The sequence below is a fragment of the Marmota monax genome, unplaced genomic scaffold, assembly GCF_021218885.2.
Source record: "Marmota monax isolate L192 unplaced genomic scaffold, Marmota_monax_Labrador192_F-V1.1 WCK01_AAM20220418_F8-fsc00102, whole genome shotgun sequence".
NCBI lineage: Eukaryota > Metazoa > Chordata > Mammalia > Rodentia > Sciuridae > Marmota > Marmota monax.
In genome coordinates this window covers 2,968,816-2,996,292 of record NW_026692494.1, presented here as the reverse complement: position 1 = coordinate 2,996,292, position 27,477 = coordinate 2,968,816, and the positions used below count along the sequence as shown (strand labels likewise).

Below are 27,477 nucleotides of genomic sequence, written 5' to 3'. Positions count from 1 at the left end.
GGGAGACAGACAGACAGCACCCGGCAGACACAGGGAGGTTTTGTTATCATTTATTTGTGAAGTTAAAAACGAGCGATAAAAAGTAAAAACTGCCATACAATTTTTTTTGTTTTGTTCTCATTTTGTTTTCAGTTTCAATCTCCTCTTGAACAGATGAAAAGACAAAAGACCAGACCAGTCCTGGGTGGGGGGGGGGGGGGGGGCGTGCGGCTGAGCTAAGGGAGGAAGAGGAGCGAGAGGAGGAGAGAGAGGCGGGGTGGGAGGGGTCCTGCAATACAACACCTGGTCCAAGGAATGTTCCAACTCTAACTAAAAAAAAAAAAAGGAAAAAAAACAAGAAAAAAGCAAGAATGACTTTTTTTTTTTCCTTTTTAAAAGTTTATTTTAAAAACAAGAAGAGGGCCACGGGCAGTAGGGAGAAAATGATCACTTTACCCTCAGGCGGTTTCAGGAAGGCTGGGGGGTATAGAGATTTATATATATATATTTATATATCATTTTATAGGTTTTGTTCTGCTCTTTGTTTTTAATTTTTAAAATTTCTTTTTGGCAGAGATTTAATTCTCGCTATCTTCTAAGGCTGGCTCAACGTGAAGTATCCCAATTTTGAAAGGAAGAGTATGAGACACACAGAAGGAGCGAGAGAGCGAGAGCCTGGCAGCCTGTGCCGCCACCTCGGCCACTCACCGCGAGGGCTCCCCGGCACCCCCACGGCGGCCATCGCTCTAGCGCCAAACAAATGAAATATAAAACAAACAAAAAGCCCCAAACAGAACAAAATGGAGAAAAAAAAAATAAAGATTTTTCACAGATGAAGAAGTTCACATTCATTCGATTCATTGAGCCTGCGGAGAGGGAAGAGATAGGAATTGGTCACTACGGGGAGGGGGAGCAGGGACTGGGGGTGTCGAGGAGGCTGGAAAGGCTGGAACACCCACGCGGGGTGGGAGGGGCCGGGAAGCCGCTCCCAAACCTGCAGCTGGCTCAGGTGGAAGGGAGGGAGGACGGAGGTGAGTGAGTCTAGCCTCACAGGACTCGCTGGAGTCAAGACTGCTCCTTGACGGAGGAGAGAGGAGGACACGCAGCAAGAGAGAAGCAGAGGCAGAGAGGCGCAGGGCAGGGAGGAGCATGTCCTGTCTGAAGGAAGGAAGGAAGAGGGGGCGGGCTCCCGGCGCATCACAACATTAACAATCAGAGATCACGGTGTCCCCACAACACCCCTGTGAGGTAGGTTGGAAGGTGGCAACGATCGTCATGCCCACTTCACAGACAAGACCGGGACACAGAGGCGAGCGCGAGAGCGGAGGAGGCTGAACAGTACCCCTAACCCTCTCGGCGGGCTCCTGGCTCCCCTCATCCCCGCCAGAACCAGGGCTGCCTGCAACAGTCACTTGGACACAGGATAAAGATCTTGGCTTAAAAAAATAAAAGAATAAAAAGAACAAGAACCAAAAAAAGTGATGCAGAGGGGGGGAAAAAATAGACACTTTCTTCCCAAATGGCCAGATTTTGAGTGAGTGGGTTAGCAGCCGGGATGGCGACCAACACGGGTGCTGCTTGCTTGTCCCCCACCCCCAGGACTACCCACCAGTTCACAAGTTCCACCTTTGTGTGATTCGCGCTCCCCCAGCATCGCGACAGCATTACACAGGAACAAGCAGCTGGCGGAGGGAGGCCTCTTCGTTAACCTCTGGACCCAGAGTGCGCTTCCCGGCGGGCGCGTGGGCACTCCCGGAGACCTCTGCCACACGGCCCCGCTGCAGGCATCAAGGGCACACCCCGCAGGGGAAGGGGTTTCCGGCGCTACCCACTAAGGCAGGATGGACGGTGGCCGGGGGTTGGAAGGAGAAAGGAGGAGGAGGAGGGTGGCAATTCCCACTTGCCTGCTGCTGTCCCTGCTGGGTGGGAGGCGGCTGGGGGCCACCAGGACCTGGAGTCTGTCCGTAGTAAGCGGCCTGCTGTCTGTAATACTCCGCCCAGGCGGCACTATAGTCTGGCTGGGATCCTGGGGGTGCTCCGGGACCCCCTCCGGTGGCCACTTGCGCTGGAGGTGGAGGAGGGTAAGTGGCTGTGGGAGAGCTAGGCACTTGTCCCCTACATCCCCACCCAGCCCTCCAGTGCCAGCTCACCTTGCTTCTTGTAGTACTCCTCCCAGGCCTTCGTGTAGTCTTGCTGCGGGGGTGCTCCGGGCTGCTGGGGCTGCTGGCCTGTGGGGGCCAAGTGAGGTCAGAGGATGCCCTTCCTGGGTGGGCCTGGAACCACCCCAGCTGCACTACAGACTCACCTATCTTTTTGTAATACTCTTCCCAGGCCTTAGTGTAGTCTGATTGGCCAGTGGGTGGGGGCTGCGGAGGCTCCCCCTGAGTGGGCGGTGCTGCAGGAGCCGGGGCGGGGCCAGGAACAGGGCCTGGGGGCTGCTGGTAGTAGTGTGAGTAGTAGGCGGCCCAGGCGGCGTTGGGGTCTGCAGCTGCTGCAGCAGCCTTATCTGCAGGCAAAAGGGGAGTCCAGGATGAGGAAGGGGCACGGCAGCCTGGCCCCAGCCTCCCCTGTGCAGTATACCACTTACTTGGGTCATGAGGAGCAGGCGGTTGCCATTGGGGATAGGTATTGCCCCAGCCTTGGGGCGGGTACTGGTGAGGAGGGGGGCCACCAGCACTGAAAGACAAGAGGGAATACAATAAGCTGAGGTGCGGTGGCCACAGCCATCAGCATTGGGCAGGGATGCGTGCAGGCAGTCAGCAGGTCAGAGGCCCTGACCATCACACTTAACAGGGCATGTGGGCAGAGCAGTCAACTAGCAACACAAAGGGCAAAGGACACTAACAATCATGCTGGCTCAAGGACACGAAACAGAAGTCCTCAAGACTCAACACACACAGAACATCTGAGCACATGCATGAGGAAGACGCCAAGGCAAGCAGTCATACTGCTTCTATGTGGCATCTATAAAACAGGCTGCATCAGGCCTGACAATGAGCATCTGAGATGTGGCAGCAGGCTTCTTAGTGGGAATGGAAATAGGGCCTGTCCTCTTCAGGCCAGCAACCCCATGCCCCCAAATCCCAAGAGGCTGAGAGGATTACTCACTGTGGGGGAGCCCCTGGTGGCCCCTGATTGAAGGGCCCAGGGTTGAAGGGCCCCATGGGGCCAGCAGGGCCTGGTCCCCCAGGGCCTGGTCCAACTGGGCAGAGCGGACCCTGAAAGGAAGAGGCAGGTGAGGTGATCGGTGGGTGGGGAGAATGGTATAGACCCACACTCACAGATCCCTCCAGGAGCCCACCTCAATCTTTTCCTCAATGAGCTGCTTGGCATGGTCAATCTGCTGGGGTGAGCCCCGGATGATGAACAGTTTGAAGTTGGGGTCTCCATTGGGTGGCAGCTGCCGAGAGATCTCCACAAAGGCGCCCGTTTGTTGGTTTATGGCTTTCACATTCTCGCCGCCTGTGGAGAGCCAAAGCCAATCAAATTGAGCGGGCAGGGCATGGGGCAGGGCACAGGGCAGGGGTGGAGGGTGTACAGGGCTACTTACCTCTGCCAATGACCAGCCCACATTTGTGGGTGGGAATGGAGAAGGTCATCTCCCCACCAGGAGGGCCCCAGCTGCCTTGGCCTCGTCCTCGGCCCCGGCCCCCGGGGGGCATGCCAGGGCCCCCAGGAGGGCCCGGGGGACCACTCTGCCAGACAGGGAGGAGGAGGATGAACCAGGAAGTCTGCCTGGTTCTAAACTCTCCTGGGGTGGCTAGGCAAGCCTGCTCCTGGCCTCCCCAGCCCACTCAGTACTCCCAAGCCACCTACCCTGAGGCTCTGGAGGAGATCATTGATAATCCGGGCAGCATGCTCACATCTGTCTGGGGGACCCATGATGTGAGCGATCTTTTCAGGTCCCGTCCCGTCATCTGAGGCCAGCACCAAGAGAGCAGAGAGACTGATTTAAAAGAAAAGCAAAACTCCAAACCCCTGCAACATTGCCTCTTCAGGGTAAATACTATGCCAAGCCAAACATCTGTGAAGTCTCTCAAAAGGGACCCCCAAATCCTACTTCCTCTGGGACTAGGAAAGAGGAAGAACTACTCTCAGGGTAGAAGCTAGGGTATCAGCTGAGTTGTTTTATAGTATAATCTCTTAAAACAAACGACAAAAACCCAAAAAACAATGGAGGGGGGGTCCCTCTGCCTATATTGAGGTGTCAAGAGCTTAGATAAGGGTAGTCATCTGACCTAGCGCCTGGGTACCCCCAGGCTGCCCTAGTGGATTTGATGGGTACAGGAAAACATATTTCCCATGGAAAGACCACACCCTGGCCAACTCTCACATGGCTGTTTCTAGAAAAGGGAAGAGGATAAGGCATGTCCTGATGGCTGGACCAGTAGCAAGAAGGCCCTCTCAAGGGCTAAAGCCTAACCACAGTGCCATGCTGCCTCAGGGTCTGCCTCCCAGGGAGGGCAACTGGCAGGCTTGGAGTGGGTGCAGGGACATGACTGGTTGTCACAGGCCCCTGACTGATCCTAAGAGGAGGTGCCCGCCAACCCACCCACACCAATGGCAGACTCAGCCCTGACCTTGCTTGAACTGTATCCGCACACCAGCATCATTCTGAATCTTCTTGATCATTTCTCCACTCCGGCCAATGACCACCCCAACAGAATGCCTGGGCACAGGCACCTGGAAGAGCGGAAAGTACAGGGTCAGCCCAAGTCCATCTCTTGCAGCTGTCACCCTCTGCCTATCTCCCGGTCCTCTATCTCCTGGGGTAGTCTTGTACTCACATCAATTCCCCCACCAATCCGGGATCCATACTCATTTCGATCCCCAAAGCCTCCTTGGTCACGTTCTCGGAGGATGTCCATCACCATCTCACAAGCTTGCTGCAAACATAAGGGGCACAGACAGCATGGGCAAACCCTATCACCCACAACACCTGTCCCCCAGGCTCCCAGTCATAGTGAAGCCCCACAAGCCTCTGTGGAATCCAGCACAACACCCCGCAGAGCTCTATCTGCCACCCTAGTGGGCAGGCACCACCCGCAGCTTCATCTTCCAGATAAGGAAACAGAAGGTCAAGTTGAGGCCATTTGTTGAAGTAGCTCAGCACAAGAACAGGTCAAGGCTGACCTCAAAGCTGGTATTCTTGAAAACCTCTCCACGTTGCACTCATCTACACAAATCCCAAAGAATGCAGAACTGCCACCAGCCTGCCCGCCCTTATGCTCTCCAGAGCCCAGCACATCCCACGGAATCCTCACCTGCACTTTATAAGGATCCCCAATGATACGGAGGGGCTTGTCCACATTCGTATTCTGGGAACCGTCCTGAATCAAGATCATCTTCACTCCAGCACGTTCCTTGACAACCAATGGTAACTGTTAGTGTGACTTTCTGGAGCTGGAGAAGGTGGGGAAGCCCCGTGCACAGGAGGGAACTGTGCTGCCTGTTCTTGGTGCTGCCCCTCACCTGTAGCTGCTTAATTGTCTCCCCGCCTTTGCCGATGACCAGGCCAGCCTTGCCTGCAGGGATCATGATCTCCTGCACAGTGCCATTCTGGCCCCCATTGGCATTGTCGTGGAACTGTCCTGGGGGACCCCCACGACCCCGAGACACAATGTCATCCAGCATCATCTTCGCTTTCCTGGGGAGGTGAAGAATAAGGTGCTGTCTCTTACCAATAAGGGAACTGGCCAGATGCCCCATCCAGCTTAAAGGGGGTGGTGGGGGGAGTGACCCCAGTGAATTTATCAGATATATAACAAGAGAAAGGAATGGGCACTGGGAACATTCAGGCTTGTAGTTTTCCCAGATGTCTGGATTCTGGGAATCAACCTATCAATATATCAATACAGCTCCCTAGAGGGCAGGAGAAGACGACACACCCTCAACTTCTAAAGGGAAGGAGAGGGAGGGACTTCTGCCTAGTCCCCTCACCACACCAAGAGCCAGTCAGAGACTTACTGGACAGACTCAGGGGCTCCTGTCAGGGACACGCTGCGCTCAGGTAGGCCACCACTGTCTGGAGAGAAGGGAAAATGGGGTCAGTACCCTTCTGGGCCTGAGGGCACAGAAAGACCTGCACAGAGATGAGGACATCCCAGAACCACCTGCGGCCACTTCTGTCACCACTCCCCAGCCTGACAAATCAATCTACCTCCCCACAAATGCCTGGAAGGTTACTCCATTCAAGACCAAGGTCAGGAAGCTAATGTCCAATAAAGCAAACAGTTTTAAAGGAAAAGATGAGGTGGAGGGAGAGGCAGATTCCAGAAGGCCCAAAACCTATTCCCTACCCCTACTACCACTGAGGATCCCACCAGTCTCAGCAGTCAATGCATTTCACAAGAGAATCCTCAGAAAGCCCCAGCCAGGCAGGCATTCTGCAGCTCAAGAATCTAAGGTTCAGAGGCAAACGACTTGTCTGAGGTCAAATGCAGAAGTCAGAATTGGAACTTAAACCCAGGCCTGACATCAAATGATTATTCTTCCAATATTCCACACTGCCTCACATACTCCTCCCTTGTAGCTACTTAGGAAAAAACCTAAAACAATGGTTCAGCACCTACTGCCCAAAGAAAGGCGCCTGTGCTTGATCCTACACCTCAATCCGCTCTCGGCCACTTATACAGGAAAGAAAAAAGTCATAGCTAAACTTGGTGGTGTTACACTGGTTGCAGTACTGCACTAGGTCCAGTACGTATGTTATGGACCATACAGGAAGCACTAATAAACGTCAGCCCAGCTCACTGCTCGGGTCCAGAAGGATTGAGAGATTGAGAAAGAACAGAGGCCAAGCCAGCCCCAGCCTCCATTCCAACAGGAAGCTGGTTCTCCATACCTGGAGAGATCTGTACTTTGCAGCCTGAATCTTGCTGGATTTTGTTAATTTGTTCGCCTCCTCTGCCAATGACTAGGTGGAAAAAAAAGAGAAAAGCAGGAATTGGCTAAGGGAGCCCAGAACTCAGCATATTTGGGTGGGGGTTCCTGATCACTGGGCCCCTCTGCCAACAAGTGGGTGGGCAGCCAATCCTAGAGCTTCCAAACCCATCCTCCCTGCCCAGGGGAGGAAGGAAGGAGAAATAAGAGCAGAAAAGGGACATCTCTCTGACCAGGAGTTCTGGGCTCAGAACACCACCCCTCACCACAGTGACCCACACTCACTTAGGCCCACCATGCCATCTGGGACCCTGTACTCTTCTGTCATTGAAGTCCTGAAAAGAGAGAACTGAAGGTCAGCCTTGAGCAGGAGAAAGAGGATGGAAGACTTGAGAGTCTTCTGGAGGAAAGGCCCTGGGAACCTGAAGCCATGATCCTGCCTCTGGGAACGTCAGCACTTCTTGTTACAGACCCTACTTCCTACAAGCAGGGGTCCAAGATGCCATAGATCTAAGCAGACAGCAGGGATCCCTCTCCCCACAGCAGGTCACATGACCTCTGCAGGTCTCAGTATCCCCTCCCTGCCTCAGGGAGAGCACATACTTAGTTGCTTCTACAACAAGTCAACTTATTTTTATGTCTATCGCCTCCAATAATAAAGTTGGTTGTATATCCTGTTTTCACTTCATTTTCCTAACAAGTAGTTTTTATTGTATTTTACAAAACTGAGGCCCTTCCCCAATGACCTACGTCAGAATCACCTAATTGATCTGAGGTAGCAAAAATGTAGCAAAGACCCTCAGGCTTGGCTAAGGCTCAATGGAACAAGTGCCTGCAAGACTGAAGTCTATGCTTCTGAGCGTCTGCAGCCCAGGGGAGGAAGCAAGGGGGCAGAGCCTGCCCTTCATCACTAGATACCACTACAATCGCCCTCTCCACTGGGAGCACAAGGAGTGGACAGTTCCCTGCCTTCCCTCTACTGGGCACCTGCTGGTCCACCAGCAACAGAAAAGAACACCCTGAAGAGTACAGGCCCAGACAGAAACCTCCCAAGTCAGTACACACAGCCAGGGACAACTGAGAAACCAACCTGTTTTCCATGTCACAACCTACCTTGGGGGAGGATGGATAGGTCCAAGTTGAGAACTGATTGCTGCAGAGAGAAATCCCAAAGAAAAGACTGGCTTAGCTCGTCTTCAGGCCCCACATACGGCCACACCCAAGTACCCCTGCTCACATGAGGGACCACTGGTGCTTATCACAGTGGTTCTACGTCTACTCCTGCACCTGATGGGCTCTATAGTCCTTCCCCCCCCCAAAAAAACACACACAGTTGCCTTTTTTTCCTTTTCTTTTTTAAGACTTCCTGGTTGATAAACTTATTTTTCGTGGTGCTAGGGGTTGAATCTAGGGCCTCGAGTAGGCCAGGCAAGTGCTTTACCACTGAGCTACATTCCCAGCCTCCAAAAACAGGGATGGCCTCTACAGGGAATGAACCCACATGCAGATTTTTTGGCCTTAATTTCAGGGGATTATGGGATCCCTAGAACTCACAGGTCACCCATATGTAAATATTATGAGCCCTCCACAAAAGTTGCCACCTGCTCAGTGCTTTTATTTCCTGACTTCCCCGACCTCAAGACCCTGAAGCTGCCCTGTGCCTACATCACCCCATGGACTTACAGTCTCCCTGGGAAGCCAGCTTCTTGCTCTCCGGCTGATCTGTGGAAGAGAGGATATCAGATGCAGTACCCACCCACCTATGGCTGCCTCAGACCTGATGCTGATACCACATGTCCTGGGCAAACGACCCCCCAGCCCTAGCATGAGGGCTGAGACAGGAAGAAGAGGCAAGCCCTAAGGTGGGATAGGGTGTAAGGGACACTTTTCAGTCCCACCACAAGCACCCAGAGTAAAAGAGCCCTTGTAACTAGCGAACAACAGCAGCAGCACCCAAATCCTTCTTGGAGCGGGGGGCAGGGTTTGGGATAAAAGAGTTAATCAGGAGTCGAACACTGGCTGCTTCTGTGGTAATGCCTAGGATGCCTCAACTTGACTTCAGGCCCCTCACTTCCCCAGCTCCCACAAGGGGAGGATTGATCTTGGGAACCTACAACTTCACTCTAGCCACAATCAATGTGCCCTCCTCTCAGCCACCTGATATCTCAGGATGGCAAACGGAACAAAAAGAATTAACAAAGCTGAGATGGCTGAGATTTTAAAAGACCAAACAGCAGTGGTGTTCCCCGCCACGGAAACCCACTCAACAGAAGCACTCCTCTCTGCCCTCAGCCCTTCCTCCCAAACAAAAAGCAGCCAGTGAGAGTTACCTCCATCTTCCAACTGTCTCTTTTGGCCCCCAAAACCAAAATCAGGAGTGCTGTTATTCACGGTTGTAGCAGCATCACCTCCAATTTTGGCTGCAATCTAGAAATAAAGTAAGAAGCACAGAAGAATTACTACCTGAAACAACCCTCTGTGGCACCAATACTTCTCAGAACATTTCAGATCTTGCTATCTGGTGGGGAGCAGCCCTCCTGAGTTTGGGAAGGGCCTGAGACTACAGATGTACTAGATGACATTTTCACCAAAGATCTCAAAACTCTCACAGGTATCTAGGAATTTCAAAATCTCCCCTTTCCTCTGCTCAGTAGGATTTGTACCTATTGGAGCAAGGTTGTAATTGATGTTGGGTCCACTCTAAGGAGCTCTCAAGACACTTCCTCATGCAGGTGGCCCTGGTACACAGCTAGAAAGTTGTGACTTTAGCCAAATTCCTGAACACCAAGGATGAAGTACAACTTTCCTTTATCTCCCTCACCCTCAAAATCCTTGCAAAAAATCTACTGAACAAATCTGATGGAAGCATTTTACTTCAAGGCACCTGAAATTCTCATGTGACCAAAACAAAAGACCCTTCTGGAACACAGGTTACATTTTAGATACATGAACAGCAACTTCAAGTAAACCCTAATCCAACAAACTAATTTATGATCACAGTCTTGTTTATGGTTTAAAAACCCAAACTCTTGAATTCAACTTTTTTTTGTGTGTGTGGTAGTGGGGATTGAACCCAAGGTCTTATGCATGCAAGACAAGCACTCTACCAACTCAGCTATGTCCCCAGTCTTGAGTTCAACTCTTCAAAAAAAAAAAAAAAGCTTACCTTGCACCAAAGCTCTTGGGATGCCTATATGGGGCTGTATGTTTATCACTCTGACAGCACCAACTCTCCCAGTTAAAGCTGCCTCAGATACATTTATGGAAGGACAACCAGATCAACTATACTAAGAATTTTAAGAACCTACCCCACTCCCAAAGTGAGGAAGCCTGAAACCACTCCTGGAGAGATGGCAGGAGTCCACCTAACGGGTCCACCCATCTTGGGAGGAGCCAGTCCTCAGCCCCAGGCATTGGGACAACCCCTGAGAACTCTCAATGGGTCTGACCAGGGAGAAAGCCTGCTTCCTGAAAGGGCAGAGAAGTCCTCTCATTCTAAGAGCCCCCACGCCTCCAGGCGCTGAGTGTGGGAAGGTCAAGTCACACAAGTGAAACCTTCATGTTGTCATCGCACTTCAAAACACAGCAATGGGACCCTCCCCACTTTCCCAGAGACAGACCAGGCTTTCAAACTATCCACAACATCAAAAGGCTCCTTCCTATGTCCGTCTTCCCCATTTCACCCAAACGCTCAGCCACTACAGTCACAAAGGTGTCCACTCTCAGGAGGGAGGACTCCCCCTAACCAAGTCCCTTCTTCCCTGGGAGAGGACAGAAACCGGACTGGATTTAGAGCGAACACGGCCCCTTGCTCCGATGTGGAGTGGGGGCCTGAGCAAGACCCTTCTACCCCGGAAGGTGGACCTTGGCCTCCAGGAAAGTGGAACATGCTTTCGTGTGTCCTAAGGGGGAGTCCCAAAGTGAGTTCCAGGGCTCTGGGGCCCCTGAACACCCAGGGGCCGCTCATGGTACCCCCAGTATGCCCCTACCCCCTGCTGGGGGGGTCACCCGCGAGGAACCCACTGGAGACACAGAGGAAGGGCCAGGCCCCCAGCCTGACACCCACGTGACCCCGCCGCGGCCCCGGCCCCCACCACCGGCGACCCCGCGCGCGCGCACGTGACCCCCGCCCCCTCCCCCGCCCTCGCGCGCGCGCCCCTCAGGCCCGCGGCCTCCTCACCTGGCGGGCCCGCTGCACGGCGTCGGCGAAGGCGTCCTTGCGGATCCCCGGGCCGCCCCCACCGGGCGGCTGCGAGGGGCCCCCGGCCGAACCTCCGCCCGGGCCGCCGCCGCCAGGGCCGCCGCCGCCCCGGTCTCCCGCACCCGGCGGGCCCGGCGGAGGGCCTCCCCCGGCGCCCCCGGCTCCTCCGCCCCCGCCGGCAGGCGGCGGCGGCCCGGGCGGGGGTCCTCCAGTGCTGTAGTCCGACATGGCGCGGCGGGGCCGGGCCTGGCGCGGAGGCTGAAGCTGAGGAGGAGGCGGCGGCGGCGGCGGCTCAACGCGGGAACAAGGCCTCGCTCCACACGGCCGCGGAGCACTCTGGGAACCCAGCGGCTGAGAAGACGAAGAGCGGGGAGAGGGTCGCCCCCTCCCGCCGGCGGCGTGACGGACGGCGTGTTCTGGCCAATGAGAGGTACGCATCGCTCGCTGCACACCAATCGCGGAAACCGGAGGCTAGGCGCCAATCGGAGTGCTGAGAGAAACATTGGGCGGGAGATTCCGAGTGACTGACAGATGTAGGAGGCAATGGGCTGCGGACCCCCGGCGCTGGGCGGGCAAATCGAGGCGATCCAAGAAGGCCGGAAGCCCAATGAAGCGTGAGTTCCAGATTCGCGGGGGCGGTTTCGGAATTAGATTGATGTCTCCGAAGAGTCACGTGGACTGGAAGGAGGGGCTTAGCGAAAGACCCCTTTGGACCGGCAGGGCAGGTGCTCGGCGCGATAGTCGTGCAGGCAAGCCAATGAATACGCGTGGCGGGAGGTGCTTATAAAGTTTGACAGTCAATTTAATCCAATTCCTGACGAGTTCTGAGTGACGAGATTGGGTTTGGACTAGCTTTTCTTGTTAACCAGAATCCTTTTCCAGCGCGGACATCTAAACCAATGGCTGAATGACTGGGGCGGGCGTTAGGTGACTGATGCTGGTCTGGACAAATGGCAATGAAGAAAGTAAAATTGCCCAGTTTTGGTGGGAGCCAGTGGAAGTGCAGCTGCATTGGGGCGGAGCTGCCACCGCTCCGCGAGAGGGGATTAGTGGGAGCTGGGGTGAATGGCAGCTAATGTGGGCGGTGGTGACCGGCTGCTGGTGCTCAGGCCTGACGTCTAGGTTAGGGGCCTGGCTGGATAGGCCTGGCACGTGGCCTGGTTGAAGCCTTGCAGATTTGTTGCTTCCGCGAGTAAAGTGGCCTGAGAGATGAGGGAACCCAGGGGTCCCCTGCACCCCCTTCTTTCTCGACCCAGGGACCTGGAGCCCCCACCCTCTTCCAGTACTGAAGGGATCAATTTCTTTCCCTGACATTATTCCCTTCTAGGACCAAGGGTTTCCCAGCCCCAAATTCCACCGTCCCTACTCCCTTCCTATAAGGGATCTGAGCCTGTTGCTATCTATAACCCTGGACCCAAAGATCCCAGGTATTACCAGACACATCCAGCAGAAATTCTGTCTTTATTCCTGGTTGTCTGCACAGCACCTTTTAGCCCGGGAGCCAGGACGAGCCAGCAGAAGCCAGACTGGAGTTCAAACTCAGGTCTCAGACTGTACCCTGGGGAGGCAGTCCTGACAATCTACCAACCCAAGCCCCCAGCTGGCTTTTGCAACCAAAAACAGCCCCAGGGCCTTAGCCTGGACTGCCCTTGGGACCCAGGGACACCAAGTCTTCCAGCGTCTTTCCTGCCCTCCTTGTCTGTCATCTAGCTGCCGACCTATACACTCAGGGTTTTCTTCATGGCCTCGTATACCACGTAGCTGATGCCACCCGCTGGCAACACCTTTAGCAACGTGGGGGTCATGCCTCGGTACAGCCCGGGCCAGCCCTGCTGGGCCAAGATCCGCCGAAAGACGCCACGCATGGTGGGGTTTGAACCTTCCACGGTGTCTGTGGGGGACAAAAGCAAGCACAGAGATGGGTCTGATTTGGGAGGTCTTTTGTGGGGGGTGTTTGTTTTGGGGACCAGTATGGGAGTCTGGGTCACATTTGGGTGGACTTATTTAGGAGGGGTCATTTAGGAGACGGATGTTTTAAAGGGTTAATTTGAGGACTGGGATTGGATTTGAGGGTGAGTATGAGAAAGAAGTCTTGGTTGGTTCAGGGGTCAGCAATGATGGCCAGGATCAAATATGGAGAGTTTGGGATGGTAAGAAAATTCAGAGAACTGGGGTAAGTCAGGGAAGGAGCATTTGTGGTGGTCACTAGGGCCAGGCTGACCTTGTGCCTGCATCCGGGTGCGCACCAAAGTCAGAGGATAACTGGCCATCTGGCCACAGGTTGTGGACAGCGTTACAGATGACAAACTGACCAAGCCACTGGGGTCCTCCATGTCCCTTCCTGACTTCAGCCATAAGCACTGGAGCATCTGCAAAATAAGAGGGCTAGAGCACTATTCATAAGAGCCAAGATAGGGAATCAAGCAAGGTGTCCACTGATAGGTGAATGAAAATGTACATATTCGTATATATACACAATAGAATATTATGCAGCCATAAAAAAGAATGAAGTCCTGTCCTTTGCGGCAACATGGATGGAACTGGAGGACATCATGTTAAGTAAGCCAAATATAGAAAGACAAATAGCATATGTTCTCACATATGGAAGCTAAAATAATAGATCTGATAGATATAGATAGTATAATAGTGGTTACCAGAGGCTGGGAAGTGGGAAAGGAGAGGAGAATGGAGATAAGACAATTAATAGGAAATAGGGATGCAGCTGGACAGGAAGAATAACTTCTGTTCAAAATAGCAATTAGAGCTGGGCGTGGTGGTGCATGTCTGTTATCCCAGTTGCTCAGGAGGAACCTAGTGAGAACCTGTCTCAAAGTTTAAAAAAAAAATTAAAAAGGGCTGGTGGTGTGGCTGAGTGGTTAAATAAACACCCTTGGGTTCAATCCCTGGTACAAAAAAAAAAAAAAAAAAGTCAATATGTTTAATGTTTCCAACACAAAGCAATGGTAGCTTATCTGATCATTGCACATTGTATACATATGTTGGAATATCATACCAGACCCTGTAAATTTGCATAATTATGTGTCATTTAAAAATACTAATGAAGAGAGCAAGGGGCAAGGAGTGAGCTCATGATGGGCCTGGGCTCAGGCCCCCCACTTCCTCCTCTGTGGTACCACACCTCATAGACAGCCAGGTCGGTGCAGGCATAGGGGATGATGCTGAGCATGTTGGGCAGATAGCCACGGTAAAGGGCACGGGTGCCGTCCCGCTCAAAGATCTGCCTGGCACAGTCTAGCAGCCCTTTGTACTGACCCGTGCGGCGTAGAGTCAGCCTTGTCTTCAACACCTGGGGAGAGGGGGAGGAAGGCTGCTCATGGGACTTGATTCTCCTCGTAGACCTCAGTAGTAGCCATTGTCCCCACCTTACAATGAGGGTCTGAGGCTAGGAGTGCAATGAGTGGATTAGAACCCAGATCTGTCATATTCCCTGCTGCGCCTGCTCCTGAATGTTGGGCTCAGAAGCTCATGTGGTAACGCACAAAGAGGGCAAGGAAGGTGACAAGAGCCACGTGAGGCCTGTGCCAGCTACTGCTGCACTATGCATGCAGGCCCCAGAGGGCCAGATTCACCAATTTGTAGAAGCCAGAAGTTGGAATTTTTACAAAACACTGCACTGTTAAAGTGCCTGACGATACAGTCCTGTGAAAGATTGACAGCTGGTATGGCAGGGAATGTTGTGAGGTGGTCCCTAGGATGGTTGGGTATGGTTTGAGGGCTTCCAGGGGCATCAGTGTCTTGATATTTAATCTCTATCGTGAGGTATTAAGAGGGTGGGAACCTTGAATCCAACCATGATGTTTAGAGGTGGGACCTGTGTGGGAGATGGTTAGGAATAGATGAGGTCACCAGTGTGGGGCCCATGAATGAATTTTGGTGGCTTCATAAGAAGTAACAATGGCACACACCTGTAATCCCAGTGGCTCAGAAGGCTGAGGCAGGTGATCACAAGTTTAAAGCCAGCCTCAGCAGCTTAGCGAGGCCCTAAGCAATTTAGTGAGACCCTGTCTCTAAATAAAATGTAAAAAAGTGCTGTAAAAAAGGGGATGCGGCTCAGGGCTAAGTGCCAAGTGCCCCTGGGTTCAATCCCTGGTACCATTAAAAAAAAAAGGAGGAAGAGAGACCAGAACACACACACACACACACACACACACACACACACACGCTCCCTGGCTTGCACTGTATGATGCCCTGGGCACACAAAGACTGCCAGGCATGTGAAGCAATCTGGCTGTGACATCTGCCACCCCTCTGCCAGGGCTGATCTGCTGATCCGCCTATCGAGGTGGGTGCGCCCTTGCTTTCTCTCTTCTCCATGTGTGTCCCTCCTAAAGCTGTGCACTGGGTTGAGGAGGACTTTCCCTGAGGAGGAGGACCAGTGCCCTAGCCCTAGCCCCTTCAAGTAGCTGTGCTTCCTGCCAGAACCTCTAGGCAGGCTCTCAAGGTCCAAGGCTGCTAGCAAGAAGGCTGTCACCCTGTTGGAAGCTTTGGACCTCCAGAACAGTGAGCTGAATAAACCTTTTCCTTATTAAGTTACAGGGCCTCAGGTGTCTTATTTTACTGATGAAAACCTACGAAGGCACTCTCCGATTCCCGCCACAGTGCGCATGCCCTGTACGACACTGCCCTCCTGACTAGGACAGGGTTTTGCTCTTCTGACTAGGTTACAGTATAAGGCAAACATGAAGGGATTTTGTTTATATAATTGAAGGACCTAATCAGTCGATTTTAAGGTAATCAAAAGAAATTTTCTGGAGTGATCCTCACCTAATCAGACGAGTGCTCTCAGTGAGTATCTGTTGTCCAAGAAACCGAAGATTGGTTTTTCGAATCGTTTTGCCTTTCTGAGAATTGAACCCACGGATTCCCACGGTGCTAGGCGAGTGGTCTGCCACTGAGCCACACCCCCAGGCCCTTGTCTTGGTTGTAAAGCAGCAAACCTGCCGTGTGTGGAGAGGGCCATCTGACAGGGACAGGCCTCCGAGGACCTTGGTCTGTGGCCAGGGTGCTTTGGTTTGGATGTGGTTTGAGTGTTGGGAGCTTAGTCCTCAGAGGGGAACGTTGACAGGTGGTGGGCCCTGCAAGCCCTGGAGCCCAGGGGCAGGCAGTTGGATGACTGAGGATTCGGCCCTGGGGAGGGATGGAGCTCCCGCGGTCCCTGATCAGTTCCCAAGAGGAGGATGGGCCCACCTGCCCTCTGGCTCCTGTCTCTCACCATGCCATGAGCCATGTGACTCAGCCAAGGGGGCTGTTTTGCTAAGTGTCCCCCAAAGGTCCATGTACGACAAGCTTGGCCCCAGGGCAGTGCTACTGGGCAGTCAGGGAACTTTCAGGAGGTGGGGCCTTAGGCAGCTGTGATGTGCCCGAGGGTTGGTGGGCCCTGGCCGCTCTTCTGCCCTGAGCTCCCTTCATTGCCATGGGCTCTCACAGGAGGCCTGAAGGCCGTGGGCCTGCCTGACCATAGGCGGAACCGCTGAACTGTGAACCAAACCAAACCAACTCTCTCCATCCGTCTCTCTGTGGTGCCCAGATGGAACTCAGGGCCTCACCTGTGCTAGCCAAGTGCTGTGCAACTTTTCTCTTTTTAAATTAATTATCTCAGGTATTTTATTATTAAAGCAACAGAAAGCCCTTACCAGCCATGACATAGGAGCCCTCACCAGCACCAAGCTATGCCAGCACGATGCTCTTGAACCTCCAATACTGTGAGCTAAATAAACCTCTTCTCTTTATCATCTAAGCCTCAGGTATTTGGTTGTACCAACAGAAAACAGGCTAATGTAGTAAACTGAATCCTGCCTGGCACAGTGGCACACACCTATAATCCCAGCTATTTGGAAGCCTGAGGCAGAAGAATCACAAGTCCAGAACTGGCTTGGGCAACTGAAGACCTTGTTTAGGGGAAAAAAAGTTGTAGGGATGTAGCTCAGTGGTGGACTGCTCCTACGTTCTGTCCCCAGTACTGAAAAAGAAAGAAAGAAATCTTGCTAACAAGCAGGAAGCTTGGAAAAAGACCTGAGCTCAGATGAGTTTTCTTTGTGGCCCAGTTGACACCTTGATTTCTACCTGATGAGACCTTAAGCAAAGACCCGACTAATTGGTGCCCAGACATAACCCACAGAAACAGATAAGAAATCATTGTTGTCATTTTAAATGCTGTTTGTAGCAATGTGTTACAAAGCAATAGGAAACTAATGTGCTTAGGCTACAGGAGACAGACTTAGGGCAAGAACTATAGGAAGAAAACTTTAGGATGCCCTGAAAAGAGTGTGGAGCGAGGTGAAGGAGTGGAATGTTGTTGGCTACTGCTAAGGTTTCAATGTGGTTTGACCCCCTGAAACTCAGGTTGAAATTTAAAGAGAAAAGTTGCCAAGGGAATCATATTGAGAGTGGTGGGAATGCTTCGAGGTAGGTGGTTGTTAAGAGGAGTTAGTGGCGTCCTCTGGGGACCGGATTAGTTACTGAATTGTTAGCTGGGTGCAGTGACTCGGGAGGAGGCTGAGTCAGGAGGATGGCAAGTTCCAGGCCAGCCTCAGTAACTTAGAAAGACCCTGTCTCAAAAAATAGTGGTAGAGCCCCTTGGGGTCAATCCCCATACCACCACCGTAAAAAAAGTGATTGTTCTATGACCCTTGTGTTTTGCCCACTGGCCCTGCTGCTTTTTTGCCATGTTTCAGTGCCTCAGGAGGTACTCACCGGATGTAGCTGCCAGACCTTGGACTTCTAGCCTCCAGCACCATGAGCCAAAATAAATCCCTATTCTTTACAAATTGTCCTAGCTCAGGTATTCTGTCATAGCAAGGGAAGACAGACTAAGGCAAGTTGGTAGACTCCACATCACTCAAATTGGTAGGCTCACTTTCTGAGCTTATGTGTAAATCAAGCATCATCCCACGAAAAAACAAATGCCACAGGGTTTTATTTACCCAGACGGACTCCAAAGTTTGTATGGGAACATCAGCATGGGAGGACAGCCTGGGTACTGATGAAGGGCAGAGAAGGGAGCTTCAGATCTCCAAAACAAAACACCAAAGGCACAGCTATGTTGGGGTCAAAAGATGACTGTGGCCAGGAATTGAGGAGGAGAGAGGGGGACATTGGTAGAAAGCAGAGCTCTTTTTAGGGCAGTGGACACATCATTGTGCATTTGTCAAACTCCTTAAAACTCTAAAGCACAGAAGGCCCCTAAGGTGAAGGATGGGCTTTTGTTACAATAATGTGTCAGCGTGGGTTCATTGATTGTAACAGTTACCACTGGTGCAAGATGTTAAACCAGAGGAAACTGCCCAGGGACAGGATGGTGGATGTGGACTCTCCGTACTTTCTCCTCCATTTTTTTTGAAAACCTAAAACTACTCTAAAAATAGTCTGTTTACTAAAAAAAAAAAGAGAAGAAGACGACAATAGTATATGAACAGACAGCAGAGCAACAAGAAGAGAAAGACAGAAATGACCCCAAGTTCATATGGGAATTTAGTAAATGACAAAGTGGCATCTTGGCTCTTTGGGGATACAGAATGCACCATCCACGGCTGGGGCTGGGGCTCAGTGGTAGAGAGCTTTCCTAGCGTGTGTGAGGTGTGGGTTCAATGCTCAGCACCACATAATAAGGAAATAAATTAGGGTATTATAGTCTATCTACAACTTAAAAAAAAAGAGAACGCACCATCCAGTGAAAGGTGTTGAGGTGACTGGGAACTGATGCGTGACTCACATCAAGAGAAAAGGGGACAGAGGTAGAGAGCTCGCCTAGCACGCGCGAGGCCCTGGGTTTGATTCTTAGCACCACATAAAAATAAATAAATAAATAAAAACATATTGTGTCCAACCACAACTAAAAAATAAATATTAAAAAAAAGAAAAAAGAAAAAGGAGAGCCCGGTGCAGTGGCCACACCTGTAACCCAGGAGGGAAAGTGAGAGGATCGCAAGTTCAAGGCCAGCTTGTGCAATTCAGCAAGACCTTGTCTCAAAATCAGAAATGAAAAAGGCCTGTGGATGTGGCCAGTGGTAAAGCACCTCTGGGTTCGATCCCTGGACCAAAAACACAAATAAAAAGGGCAGGAGATGGGGCTCAGTGGTAAAGTGTCCCTGGAGTCCATCCCCAGTACCAAAAAAAGAAAGAAAAGAAAAAGGGGGCTGGGGATGTGGCTCCAGCGGTAGCACGCTCGCCTGGCATGCGTGGGGCCCGGGTTCGATCCTCAGCACCACATACAAACAAAGATGTTGTGTCCGCCGAAAAATAAATATTTAAACTCTCTCTGTGTTTAAAAAAAAAATTAAAAGAAAAGGAGGAGGAAGGAGGAAGATTGGAAGGAGGAGGAGGAAAGAGGAAAAGGAGGCAAGGGAAGGAGGAGGGGGAGAAGGAAGGAAAAGTAAAAGGAGAGGAACAGGGAGGAGGCGGAGGGGGAGGCTGCAGTGCGGCTCTGCCGTGGCCTCCTCCCCGGCACAGACACCCTCTTACCTCCACAGGGTTGATGAGTGTCTGAGAGATGGCCACAGCCAGGGAGCCAGCGAGGAGCCGTTCCTGAAAGGGTGGGGACCCATGTACTCCACAGAAGTAATTCTTACACTGGGATGGGAGAGAGGCACGTGAGAGCGAGCCAGCCACCTCCTACTGAAGCCATCCAGGGAGCCGCCTGGAGCCTGGAGGGTGGAATGCTGTCTTGGGTGAGTTCGGGGCTTTTGGGAGAGGGGTGGGAGGGGCTTGGACCCAAACTGGGGAAAGCCGACCATTCCCCACCTGCTCAAAGACAGAGAACTTGATGGCGTACTCAGGGGCGATCTTGAGGACGTTGATGCCATTGCCACGCCACAGGGACCGGACACCGCCCTCCTGGACCATGCTCCGCAGCCCCCCCAGCAGGTTCATGAAGTTAGTCTTGGAGGAGTAGACCTGGGGAGGGAGGACCCAGGAGGACCCTGTGGGGAACTCTGCAGAGCTCTATTGGGGGGCCACCCCTCCCTCTTCATGCCCAAGTACCCCTGGCTTCTCCGGTTCTGTCCCTAGCTAGTCCTACCCCCACCCAGACCCCAGGGCTGACCCACCTTCCTGTCTCTTCCCTCATCTCCATCTTTTCTCCACTCTTATTCACTTTTCAAACCCATCTGAAGAACCTGTCCCCAGCTCCCTGATCTCTGAGCTGACCCTGGCTCAGGGTTGACCCTGTGCCATCTGACTCCCCTCCCTGGTCCCCAACATATCTCTGTGTCCCATCCACACCAGCTGTGTCACTTCCCAGACCAGGCCCAGCAGTACCCCGTGAGAGCCCTGTTCCAGCCCTACTCCTAGCCCTACCTCCTGCAGTACCATTGCACCCCCACCACGTCCTGTGCCCAGTGGCTCACCTACCTGCATGTATACCTTGGCGCGGTCCAGAGGGGCTGTGCCTGTGCGAGACACTGCCCCAGCCATGGCCCCCAACAGCAGGAACTTCCACAAGGCCCCCTCGCCGCCCACTTCCAGCACCTCCACGGGGACCATCAGCTGCTCCCCCGTGTCCAGCACCTGCTGGGCAGACCCAACCCTTGCCCATGCGCAGCGATGCTGGAGCTCCTTCCCTGGGCACGTCTCTGGGAAATCCTCCTGGGTAAGATTCCTCCCTGATGCCCCCCCCCATTTCAATGTGGCTCATTCTAGGTCTGTGTGGCCCCCACATGGGGCATGGGCAGCATAACTGTCTCCCTGTCCTTGTGGTCCAGGTTGGAGACACAGGACCCCTGTGGTTTCCAAACTCACCGGCTGTGACGGGAGATGTTCCAGGTTGTTTTCAAGCACATGCCCAAATACGTAGCCATACACGTGTGCGCAGCCTGGGTTCCAGGAGGGGGGTGGGGGTGGGAGTGGGGGCGGGGGCAGGGGTGGGGGTGGCGCTTCAGCGAGTAGGGTCTTAACCCTCCTAAACAGGGTCTGGACCCTAGAGCAAGGCTTCTCGGTTTCTTCAGGATCAACTCCCATGGCAGCTGGAGGTTAGGACACCTGGGGCTCACATCCCTGGGGGAGTCTAACCAGCTGTCATGTGGGAGTGGCTAGTGGGAATGTCTTGTAAATTTGGGTCCTAGGGATGATGAGGTCACGGAGGCCCTTGTGACCTCACGGGGTGTGGTAGGCAGAATGGTAATCTATCCTTTCCCCCAAATGTCCACATCTTAATCCCTGAAACCTGTGAATATATAACTGAACTGAATGGTGTCCTGATGACATTCTTATGTTGAAGCCCTAACTTCCTGTGGGATGGAAGCTGGAGGTAGGGCCTTTGGTAGTAATGACATCAGATGGGATCATGGGGGGGTGGCCTCTAAGGTGGGTTAATGCCCTTATAGGAAAACAAGGCGAGACTAGAGCTTTGTCCCTCTCTTCACCATGAGGACATAGCACAAAGGCAGCCCTCTGCAAGCCAGGAAGAGAGAGCCCTCACCAGGAACTGAACCAGCCTGATCTTGGACTCCAGCCTCCAGAACCGTGAGGAATAAATGCCTGTTGGTTAAGCCACCGAGTCTGTGGTATTTCATTATAGCAGCCTGAGCCAACAAGACAGATTGTTACCTGGGAAGGGGGAATTATGTTTGCGGATGGTATTGAAGTTGCTAAGCAGATGATGGGGGATGGGAAGGTCATTCTAGATCAATGGGGTGGGCCAGGTGTAACCTCATGAATCTGAAGTGTGGACCGGCAGGTAGGAGAGGCAACGTCAGGGGATGAGATGTATGAACAGCTGGACCAGCCATGCTGGCTTCAGAGATGGAGGGAGGAGCCACAAGCCAAGAATGCAGGCACCTCTAGGAGCTGGAGAAGGTGGGACACAGATTCACCCTTAGGGCCTCCAGAAGGGACAAATCCTGCCAATGCCTCGATTCCTGTCCAGCAAGATCCATAGCTGATTGCTGAATTCCGACCTCCAAAGCCATGCATTTGTCTTGTTTCCAGCCACCCAGCAGGTCTGTGGTCACCTGAAGAACTCCTGCTGTTTTTTTCTTTTTGTTGTTGTTGCCATGGCAATAGGAGAGGGAACAGAGGGACCACAGAAAGGTCTGGGGACCTAGAGTACAGAAGTACATGGTTGGTCCCCAAAATAAGACAAGGATAGGTTTGGGGTCAGAGGGACCTGGCTTTGACTCCCATCTTGATTGCTTCTTGCTGAGTGATCTTTTTTTTCCTTTGTAATGCTGGGCATAGAACCCAGCACCTCAAGCATGTAGACAAACGCTCTGCCACTGAACTGCACCACCAGCCCTTTTTAATTTTTGAGACAGAGTCTTTCTGTGTTTTCCAGGCGGGCCTTGAACTTGTGGTTCTCCAACCTCAGCCTCCCGAGTTGCTATGGGGCAACTCAGATGCGCACCATCATGCCTGGCTTCTTGCTAAATAATCTTTTTTTTTTTTTTTGGTACTGGGGATTAGATTTGGGTACTTGACCACTGAGCCATATCCCCAGCCCTATTTTGTATTTTATTCAGAAACAGGGTCTCAGTTGCCTCAGTTGCTTAGCACCTCACTGTTGCTGAGGCTGGCTTTGAACCCACTATCTTCCTGCCTCAGCCTCCTGAGCTGCTGGGATGACAAGTGTGCGCCACCATACCTGGCTTACTGTGTAATCTTGAGGTATGTTTACACTCTCTTTCTCTGGGCATTAGTTTCCTCCTCTGGAAATTGGAGAGAATGATAAATAGTCAACTCTACTGTGTAGCTTTGTCAGTAGAATCTAATGAGAGTCTTAGTTGAGGATACCTCCATCCTCTGAGTTGTTCAGGTCAAAAATTCGACTGAATCCTTGAGTGAGTTTTATTTCATTTATTTACTTTCATGTGGTGCTGAGGATTGAACCCAGAGCCTCACGTGTGCGAGGCAAGCGCTCTGCCACTGAGCCCCAGCCCCAGCCCCCATCCTTGAGTTCTTTCTCTCTTCCAAGTCCACACTCCCATCAGATTCTGTTGGTTAACATCTGGAACATATCCAGAGTCTCCTGCTTCCTACCACCCCACCACTTGCTCCTCTGGACTAGTGCAATCCCCATGGCTCTGGTCCCAGCCCCTGCCATCACCCTGCCATGACCCGTCCTCCACATTGCAGCAAAGGGCACCTGTGAGCACCTGAATCAGGGGCCTTCTCCTCTGCTACAGCCCTGCCTGGCTCCCCTCCCTCTAGGTCCAAGCCCAGGTCCTCCCTGGAGCCCACAGGGCGCTGCACAACCTGCCCCGTCCTCTCCCTGCCTCCCCCTTCTTCTTTTCTTTCTTGCTGCCTCTGCTCCAGCCACACAGGTGCCTCTCTGTGCCACCAACATGCCCTGCCCTAGGGCCTTTGCATGGGCTGTGTTCGCTGCCTGGAATGTTCTTCCTTGGACATCCCATGGCGCTCTCCCTCCCCACCTTTAACCTTCACTCACAAGTCACCTTCTTAGGAGGCCTCTGGGTCGACCTGATGAAACTTTAAACTCTGCATCATTTATTATTCCCTTTCCCTCTTTTATGTTTCTCCTTTCTGCCTCTGCTTCCTGCCACTCCATAGCTAATCCTCCTGTGCTCTTGGTCTCTCCTCACTGGAGTGTAGAGTCTGTGAGGACAAATATTTTAAGAATTTTTTTCTCTGTACCAAGAATTAACTCAGGGGCGCTCGGCCACTGAGCCACATCCCAGCCTTATTCTGTATTTTATTTAGAGACAGGGTCTCTCTGAGTTGCTTAGCGCCTCCCCGTTGCTGAGGCTGGCTTTGAACTAGCGATCCTCCTTGTCTCAGCCTCCGAGCTGCTAGGATTATAGGCATGCGCCACTGCGCCCGGCAAGAAAGTTTTTATTAGTGCATTTTAGTTATGCATCATATTGGGGTTCATTTTGACATCATCATACAAACATGGAATATAATTTGTTCCATTCCAGTCCTCAGTCCTTCCCCTTTCCCTCCCTTCCTCTCTCCCCAGTTCCCTTCTTTAAGTCTATTGGTCTTCCTCTATTGGTTTATCATTTGTTATTGGTGCTTTGTAGATGTCCATAAAGGCGGAGCTCACTGTGGTGCATTCATGGATGTACACAGCATAACTTGGTCAATCTCATTCTGCCAGAACAGAGACTTTTGTCTGTTTTGTCATCCACTTCTATAATCCCATATTTAGAACTGAATCTAGCACATAGTAAGTGTTTGATTAACATGAATAACACATGAAAGGCCTTACTCAGTACAGCATGAGGCACGTGGTACTTGCTCAATAAGTGTAAGTTCTTTTCCCTGAAATGATGTCAAAGGAAACTGAGTTTTAGAAAGAGAAAATGAGTCCATCTGCTATGATACGGATTTTTTTCTTGGTCCGGGGATTGAACCCAGAAGTGCTTAACCACCGAGCCACATCCCAGCCCTTTTTCTTTCTTTCTTTATTTTGAGGCAGGGTCTTGCTAAGTTGCTGACAGCCTCACTCATTTGCTGAGCCTGACCTTCTGCTCGTGATCCTCCTGCCTCAGCCTCCTGAGCTGCTGGGATTTTGGGTGTGCACCACTGGGCCTGGCTATGATCTGAATCTTAAGTGTCTCACAAAGACCATGTGGTGAAAGCTTGGTCCCCAGGGTGGCTCTGTTGGGAAGTGGCAGAACCTGTAAGAAGTGCGGCCTGATGGGAGGTCTTCCAGTCATTGGGGGTGTGCCCTCAAAGGGGCTCATGGGAGGCCCATCTCTTCTCCTTCTCTCTTCCACTTCCCTGACATGAGGTGTGCAGTGTTGCGCCACCAGGCTCTCCACCGTGATGTGCCACTCCAGGCCCAAGGCAATGGGCCAGCTGATCACAGACCAAAACCTGCAAAACAAGAGCCAAAACAAGGCTTCCCCTCCCCCCCCCTTTATTTATTTATTATTGGTACCAGGGATTGAACCCGAGGTGCTTAACTACTGAGGCACTTCCCCACCCCTTTATATATATTTTTTTAATTTTGAGAGAGAGTCTCGCTAAATTGTGTGGAGCCTTGCTAAATTGCTAAGGCTGCTTTGAATTTGTGATCCTCCTGCCTCAGCCTCCCCAGTGGCTGGCATTACAGGCATGGCCACTGCACCTGGCCCCTTCCTTTTTTATTTTGCAGACCTGGGGATGGAACCTAGGGGGGCTATTCTGCTGAGCCACGTCCCTAGTCCTTTCTATTTTTTATTTGGAGACACGGTCTCCCTAAGTTGCCAAGGTTGGCCTGGAACCTGTGACCCTCTTGCCTCAATCTCTTGAGTGTCTGGCATGACAGGCATGTGCTAAGACTTTTCTCATAAGTTGATTGTCTCAGGTGTTTGTTCTAGTGATGGCAAGCTGACCAATTCATGCTGCATGTTGGTTAGCTAAGCCTCCTAAATCTCAGCCACATTATCGTGGGATATAAGAATATGGACAGGAAAGCAGATGTTAATTATCCCCATCAAATACAATTAACACTCAGTGCCTGGGTAGCTGCTGTTAAAAATGCCAACTCTTGTTGGTAGCTGTAATGTTGTGTACAGTTCTTTTGGTGGCATGGTCCCAAGAGAGCCATGTCCTTTGACCCAGTGACTGCACTTGTGGAAAGTGATCCTAGGAACATAATTTAAAGAAAGTAAAAACACAAAATAGAAAAAAAAACCCCACAAAATAGTTAGCAAGATTTAATCCATTATATATTCTTTAAACCCACTCCCTGATCTCTTCTTTGAATGCATGGAAAGTCATATGTACATAAGTGCATCTATATTGTCTAGCTATTGCTTTGTAACAAATCACCCCAGAACTCAGCAGCTTACAGTGACATTTATCATCTCATCCAGTTTCTGAGCACCAGGAATTCAGGAGCTGCTTACTAGGGTGTTCCAGTGTTTGAAGTATAAGGATATAAAGTTCAGGATTTGGGTATTGGCAGCCAGTGAGAGGGTCTGCAGTGTTTGGATTATCCAGGGTGTCTCACAAGGCTGCAATCTGGATCTTCTTCCTGTCTGTCTGTCTGTCTATCTATCAATCAATCATCTATTTTCTATCATCTATCAATTATCTCTTTCTATATTCTGAATTTTCTATTTTTTTTCCTACAGTGAATTTGTATAATTCATTGTTGTGGGTTAAATTATATACCCTCAAAAGAAGTGTTCAAGTCCAAGTGCACTTCCGTAGCTATTGGCTGGGGTTCCCCACTGTATGGGCTTCTCCATAAGGCTGCTCAGGACCTGACAGCTGTCTTATTTCAGAGTAAATGACATGAGAGCGAGGAAGGGAGAGTCCAAGATGGTAGCTGCATTGTCTTTTATAGCTTAACCTCGAGACTGTGCAGTTGTCACTCAGAACCCCTGGAGAGTCAGTTCCAGAAGCCCCTGCATGTACCAAAATCAGTGCATGCTCAAGTTTTTATATAGAATTGTGGGTTATTTGCATAGAATTTCTGTACATGCTCCTTAAACATGAAACCATCTCTCAATGACTTATAACATCTAGCACAATGTAAGTGCTATGTAGGTAGTTGAAATACTGTCTTGCCTAAGGATACCAACCAAAAAAATATTCATGTATGTTAGATTCAGATGCAAATTTCCTGAATATTTCCATGTAAGGTTGGTTGAGTCCATGGATGCAAAACATAGATATAGAGAGCCAACTGTAGTCCTATCACAATGCATTTATGTACTGATTATGTATCTATCAATCATTAATCTATTTCTATATATAGTATAAATTTTTTATTGCTTTCTACAATGAATTCAAATTACTTGTTGTTGTGGGTGGAACTGTATGCCCCAAAAGAAGTTCTGAAGGTCTAAGCTCTGGAACCTGGGAATGTCACTGTATTTGGAAAAGAGGGTCTTTGTAGATGTAATCAAGATAAAGTGAGTTCAGGGCGGGGGGCTCCAATCTAGTGACAGCATCATTACAAGAAGAGGAGAATTTAGACACAGAAACGCAGACATGAGGGAGAGGGCCACGGGAGGGCAGGCAGGTCTGGGAGTGATACCTTCCTAAGCCAAGGAGCACCAAGGACTGCAGTCTGCCAGAAAACTGTGGGGAGAATGTCCCCAGCCAAGGTCTTGCTTTCAGACTCCCAGCCTCCTGAATTGTCACAGATGAATTTCTGTTTTATTCACAGTAGCCAAATGGTAGGGGGTCCATTGATGGATGAAGGGATACATACTGTTTGGTCCACTCACACAGCTGAGTAGTATTCAGCCAGAAAAAGGAAGGGGTTCTGAAATACGTTACTTTGTGATTGACCTTGAGGACACTGTGCTCAGGGAAATGAGCCGGACACAGAAGGCCACATCACGCACACTGCAGGATCCACCCACAGGAGGACCCTGGAGTTGAGATCCAGGGAGAACAGGGAGTTGGGGAGAGGCTAGAAGTTAGTGTTGAAGGAGCGAGAGCTTCAGTTTGGGGAGATGGGAAGTTCTGGAAATGGATGGTGGGGACAGCTGCAGAGC

At 51.4% G+C, this 27,477-nt stretch overlaps 2 protein-coding genes and 1 long non-coding RNA gene across 4 annotated transcripts; 1 reads left to right on the top strand and 2 right to left on the bottom strand.

Annotated features, from left to right (window-relative positions):
- Positions 1-34: 34 nt before the first annotated feature.
- Positions 35-11,408, bottom strand: Khsrp (KH-type splicing regulatory protein). Of its 2 annotated transcripts, XM_058579178.1 has the most exons (20): positions 11,042-11,408; positions 9,192-9,288; positions 8,545-8,583; positions 7,975-8,014; positions 7,147-7,196; positions 6,824-6,895; positions 5,947-6,004; positions 5,452-5,626; positions 5,244-5,342; positions 4,767-4,865; positions 4,560-4,662; positions 3,796-3,896; positions 3,530-3,674; positions 3,281-3,441; positions 3,088-3,197; positions 2,567-2,655; positions 2,285-2,485; positions 2,130-2,207; positions 1,884-2,044; positions 35-845 (listed from the first exon to the last, which is right to left on the bottom strand). In XM_058579178.1, the coding sequence occupies exons 1-20, from the start codon at positions 11,288-11,290 to the stop codon at positions 837-839; spliced, it is 2,136 nt and encodes a 711-aa protein (XP_058435161.1). In that variant the 5' UTR covers positions 11,291-11,408; the 3' UTR covers positions 35-836. The 2 variants fall into 2 exon arrangements, with proteins under 2 accessions (XP_058435161.1, XP_046299891.1); XM_046443935.2 differs by having other exon boundaries at positions 35-2,044.
- A 308-nt stretch (positions 11,409-11,716) lies between these two features.
- Positions 11,717-21,567, top strand: LOC124092430 (uncharacterized). Its single transcript, XR_009226750.1, has 5 exons — positions 11,717-11,839; positions 19,552-19,749; positions 19,833-20,669; positions 20,782-20,842; positions 21,297-21,567. It is a non-coding gene; the product is annotated as an uncharacterized LOC124092430 (long non-coding RNA).
- On the bottom strand, positions 12,781-21,037 carry Slc25a41 (solute carrier family 25 member 41). The gene is made up of 7 exons (XM_046443992.1): positions 20,819-21,037; positions 20,432-20,587; positions 19,823-19,975; positions 19,544-19,651; positions 14,202-14,369; positions 13,284-13,431; positions 12,781-12,953 (listed from the first exon to the last, which is right to left on the bottom strand). The coding sequence occupies exons 1-7, from the start codon at positions 21,035-21,037 to the stop codon at positions 12,781-12,783; spliced, it is 1,125 nt and encodes a 374-aa protein (XP_046299948.1).
- Positions 21,568-27,477: the final 5,910 nt, after the last annotated feature.

Excerpts from the sequence above, each read along its gene's own strand:
- Slc25a41 (XM_046443992.1), bottom strand. The coding sequence starts at position 21,037 with ATGGGAGTTGATCCTGAAGAAACCGAGAAGCCTTGCTCTAGGGTCCAG. Across the intron at positions 20,588-20,818 it reads AACATCTCCCGTCACAGCCG|GTGCTGGACACGGGGGAGCA; the intron begins GTGAGTTTGGAA and ends TCTGCCCAGCAG. Across the intron at positions 19,976-20,431 it reads GCGCCAAGGTATACATGCAG|GTCTACTCCTCCAAGACTAA; the intron begins GTAGGTGAGCCA and ends CTCCCTCCCCAG.
- Khsrp (XM_046443935.2), bottom strand. The coding sequence starts at position 11,290 with ATGTCGGACTACAGCACTGGAGGACCCCCGCCCGGGCCGCCGCCGCCT. Across the intron at positions 8,015-8,544 it reads GCTGGCTTCCCAGGGAGACT|CAATCAGTTCTCAACTTGGA; the intron begins GTAAGTCCATGG and ends TTCTCTCTGCAG. Across the intron at positions 2,486-2,566 it reads GCCTGCTCCTCATGACCCAA|ATAAGGCTGCTGCAGCAGCT; the intron begins GTAAGTGGTATA and ends TTTTGCCTGCAG.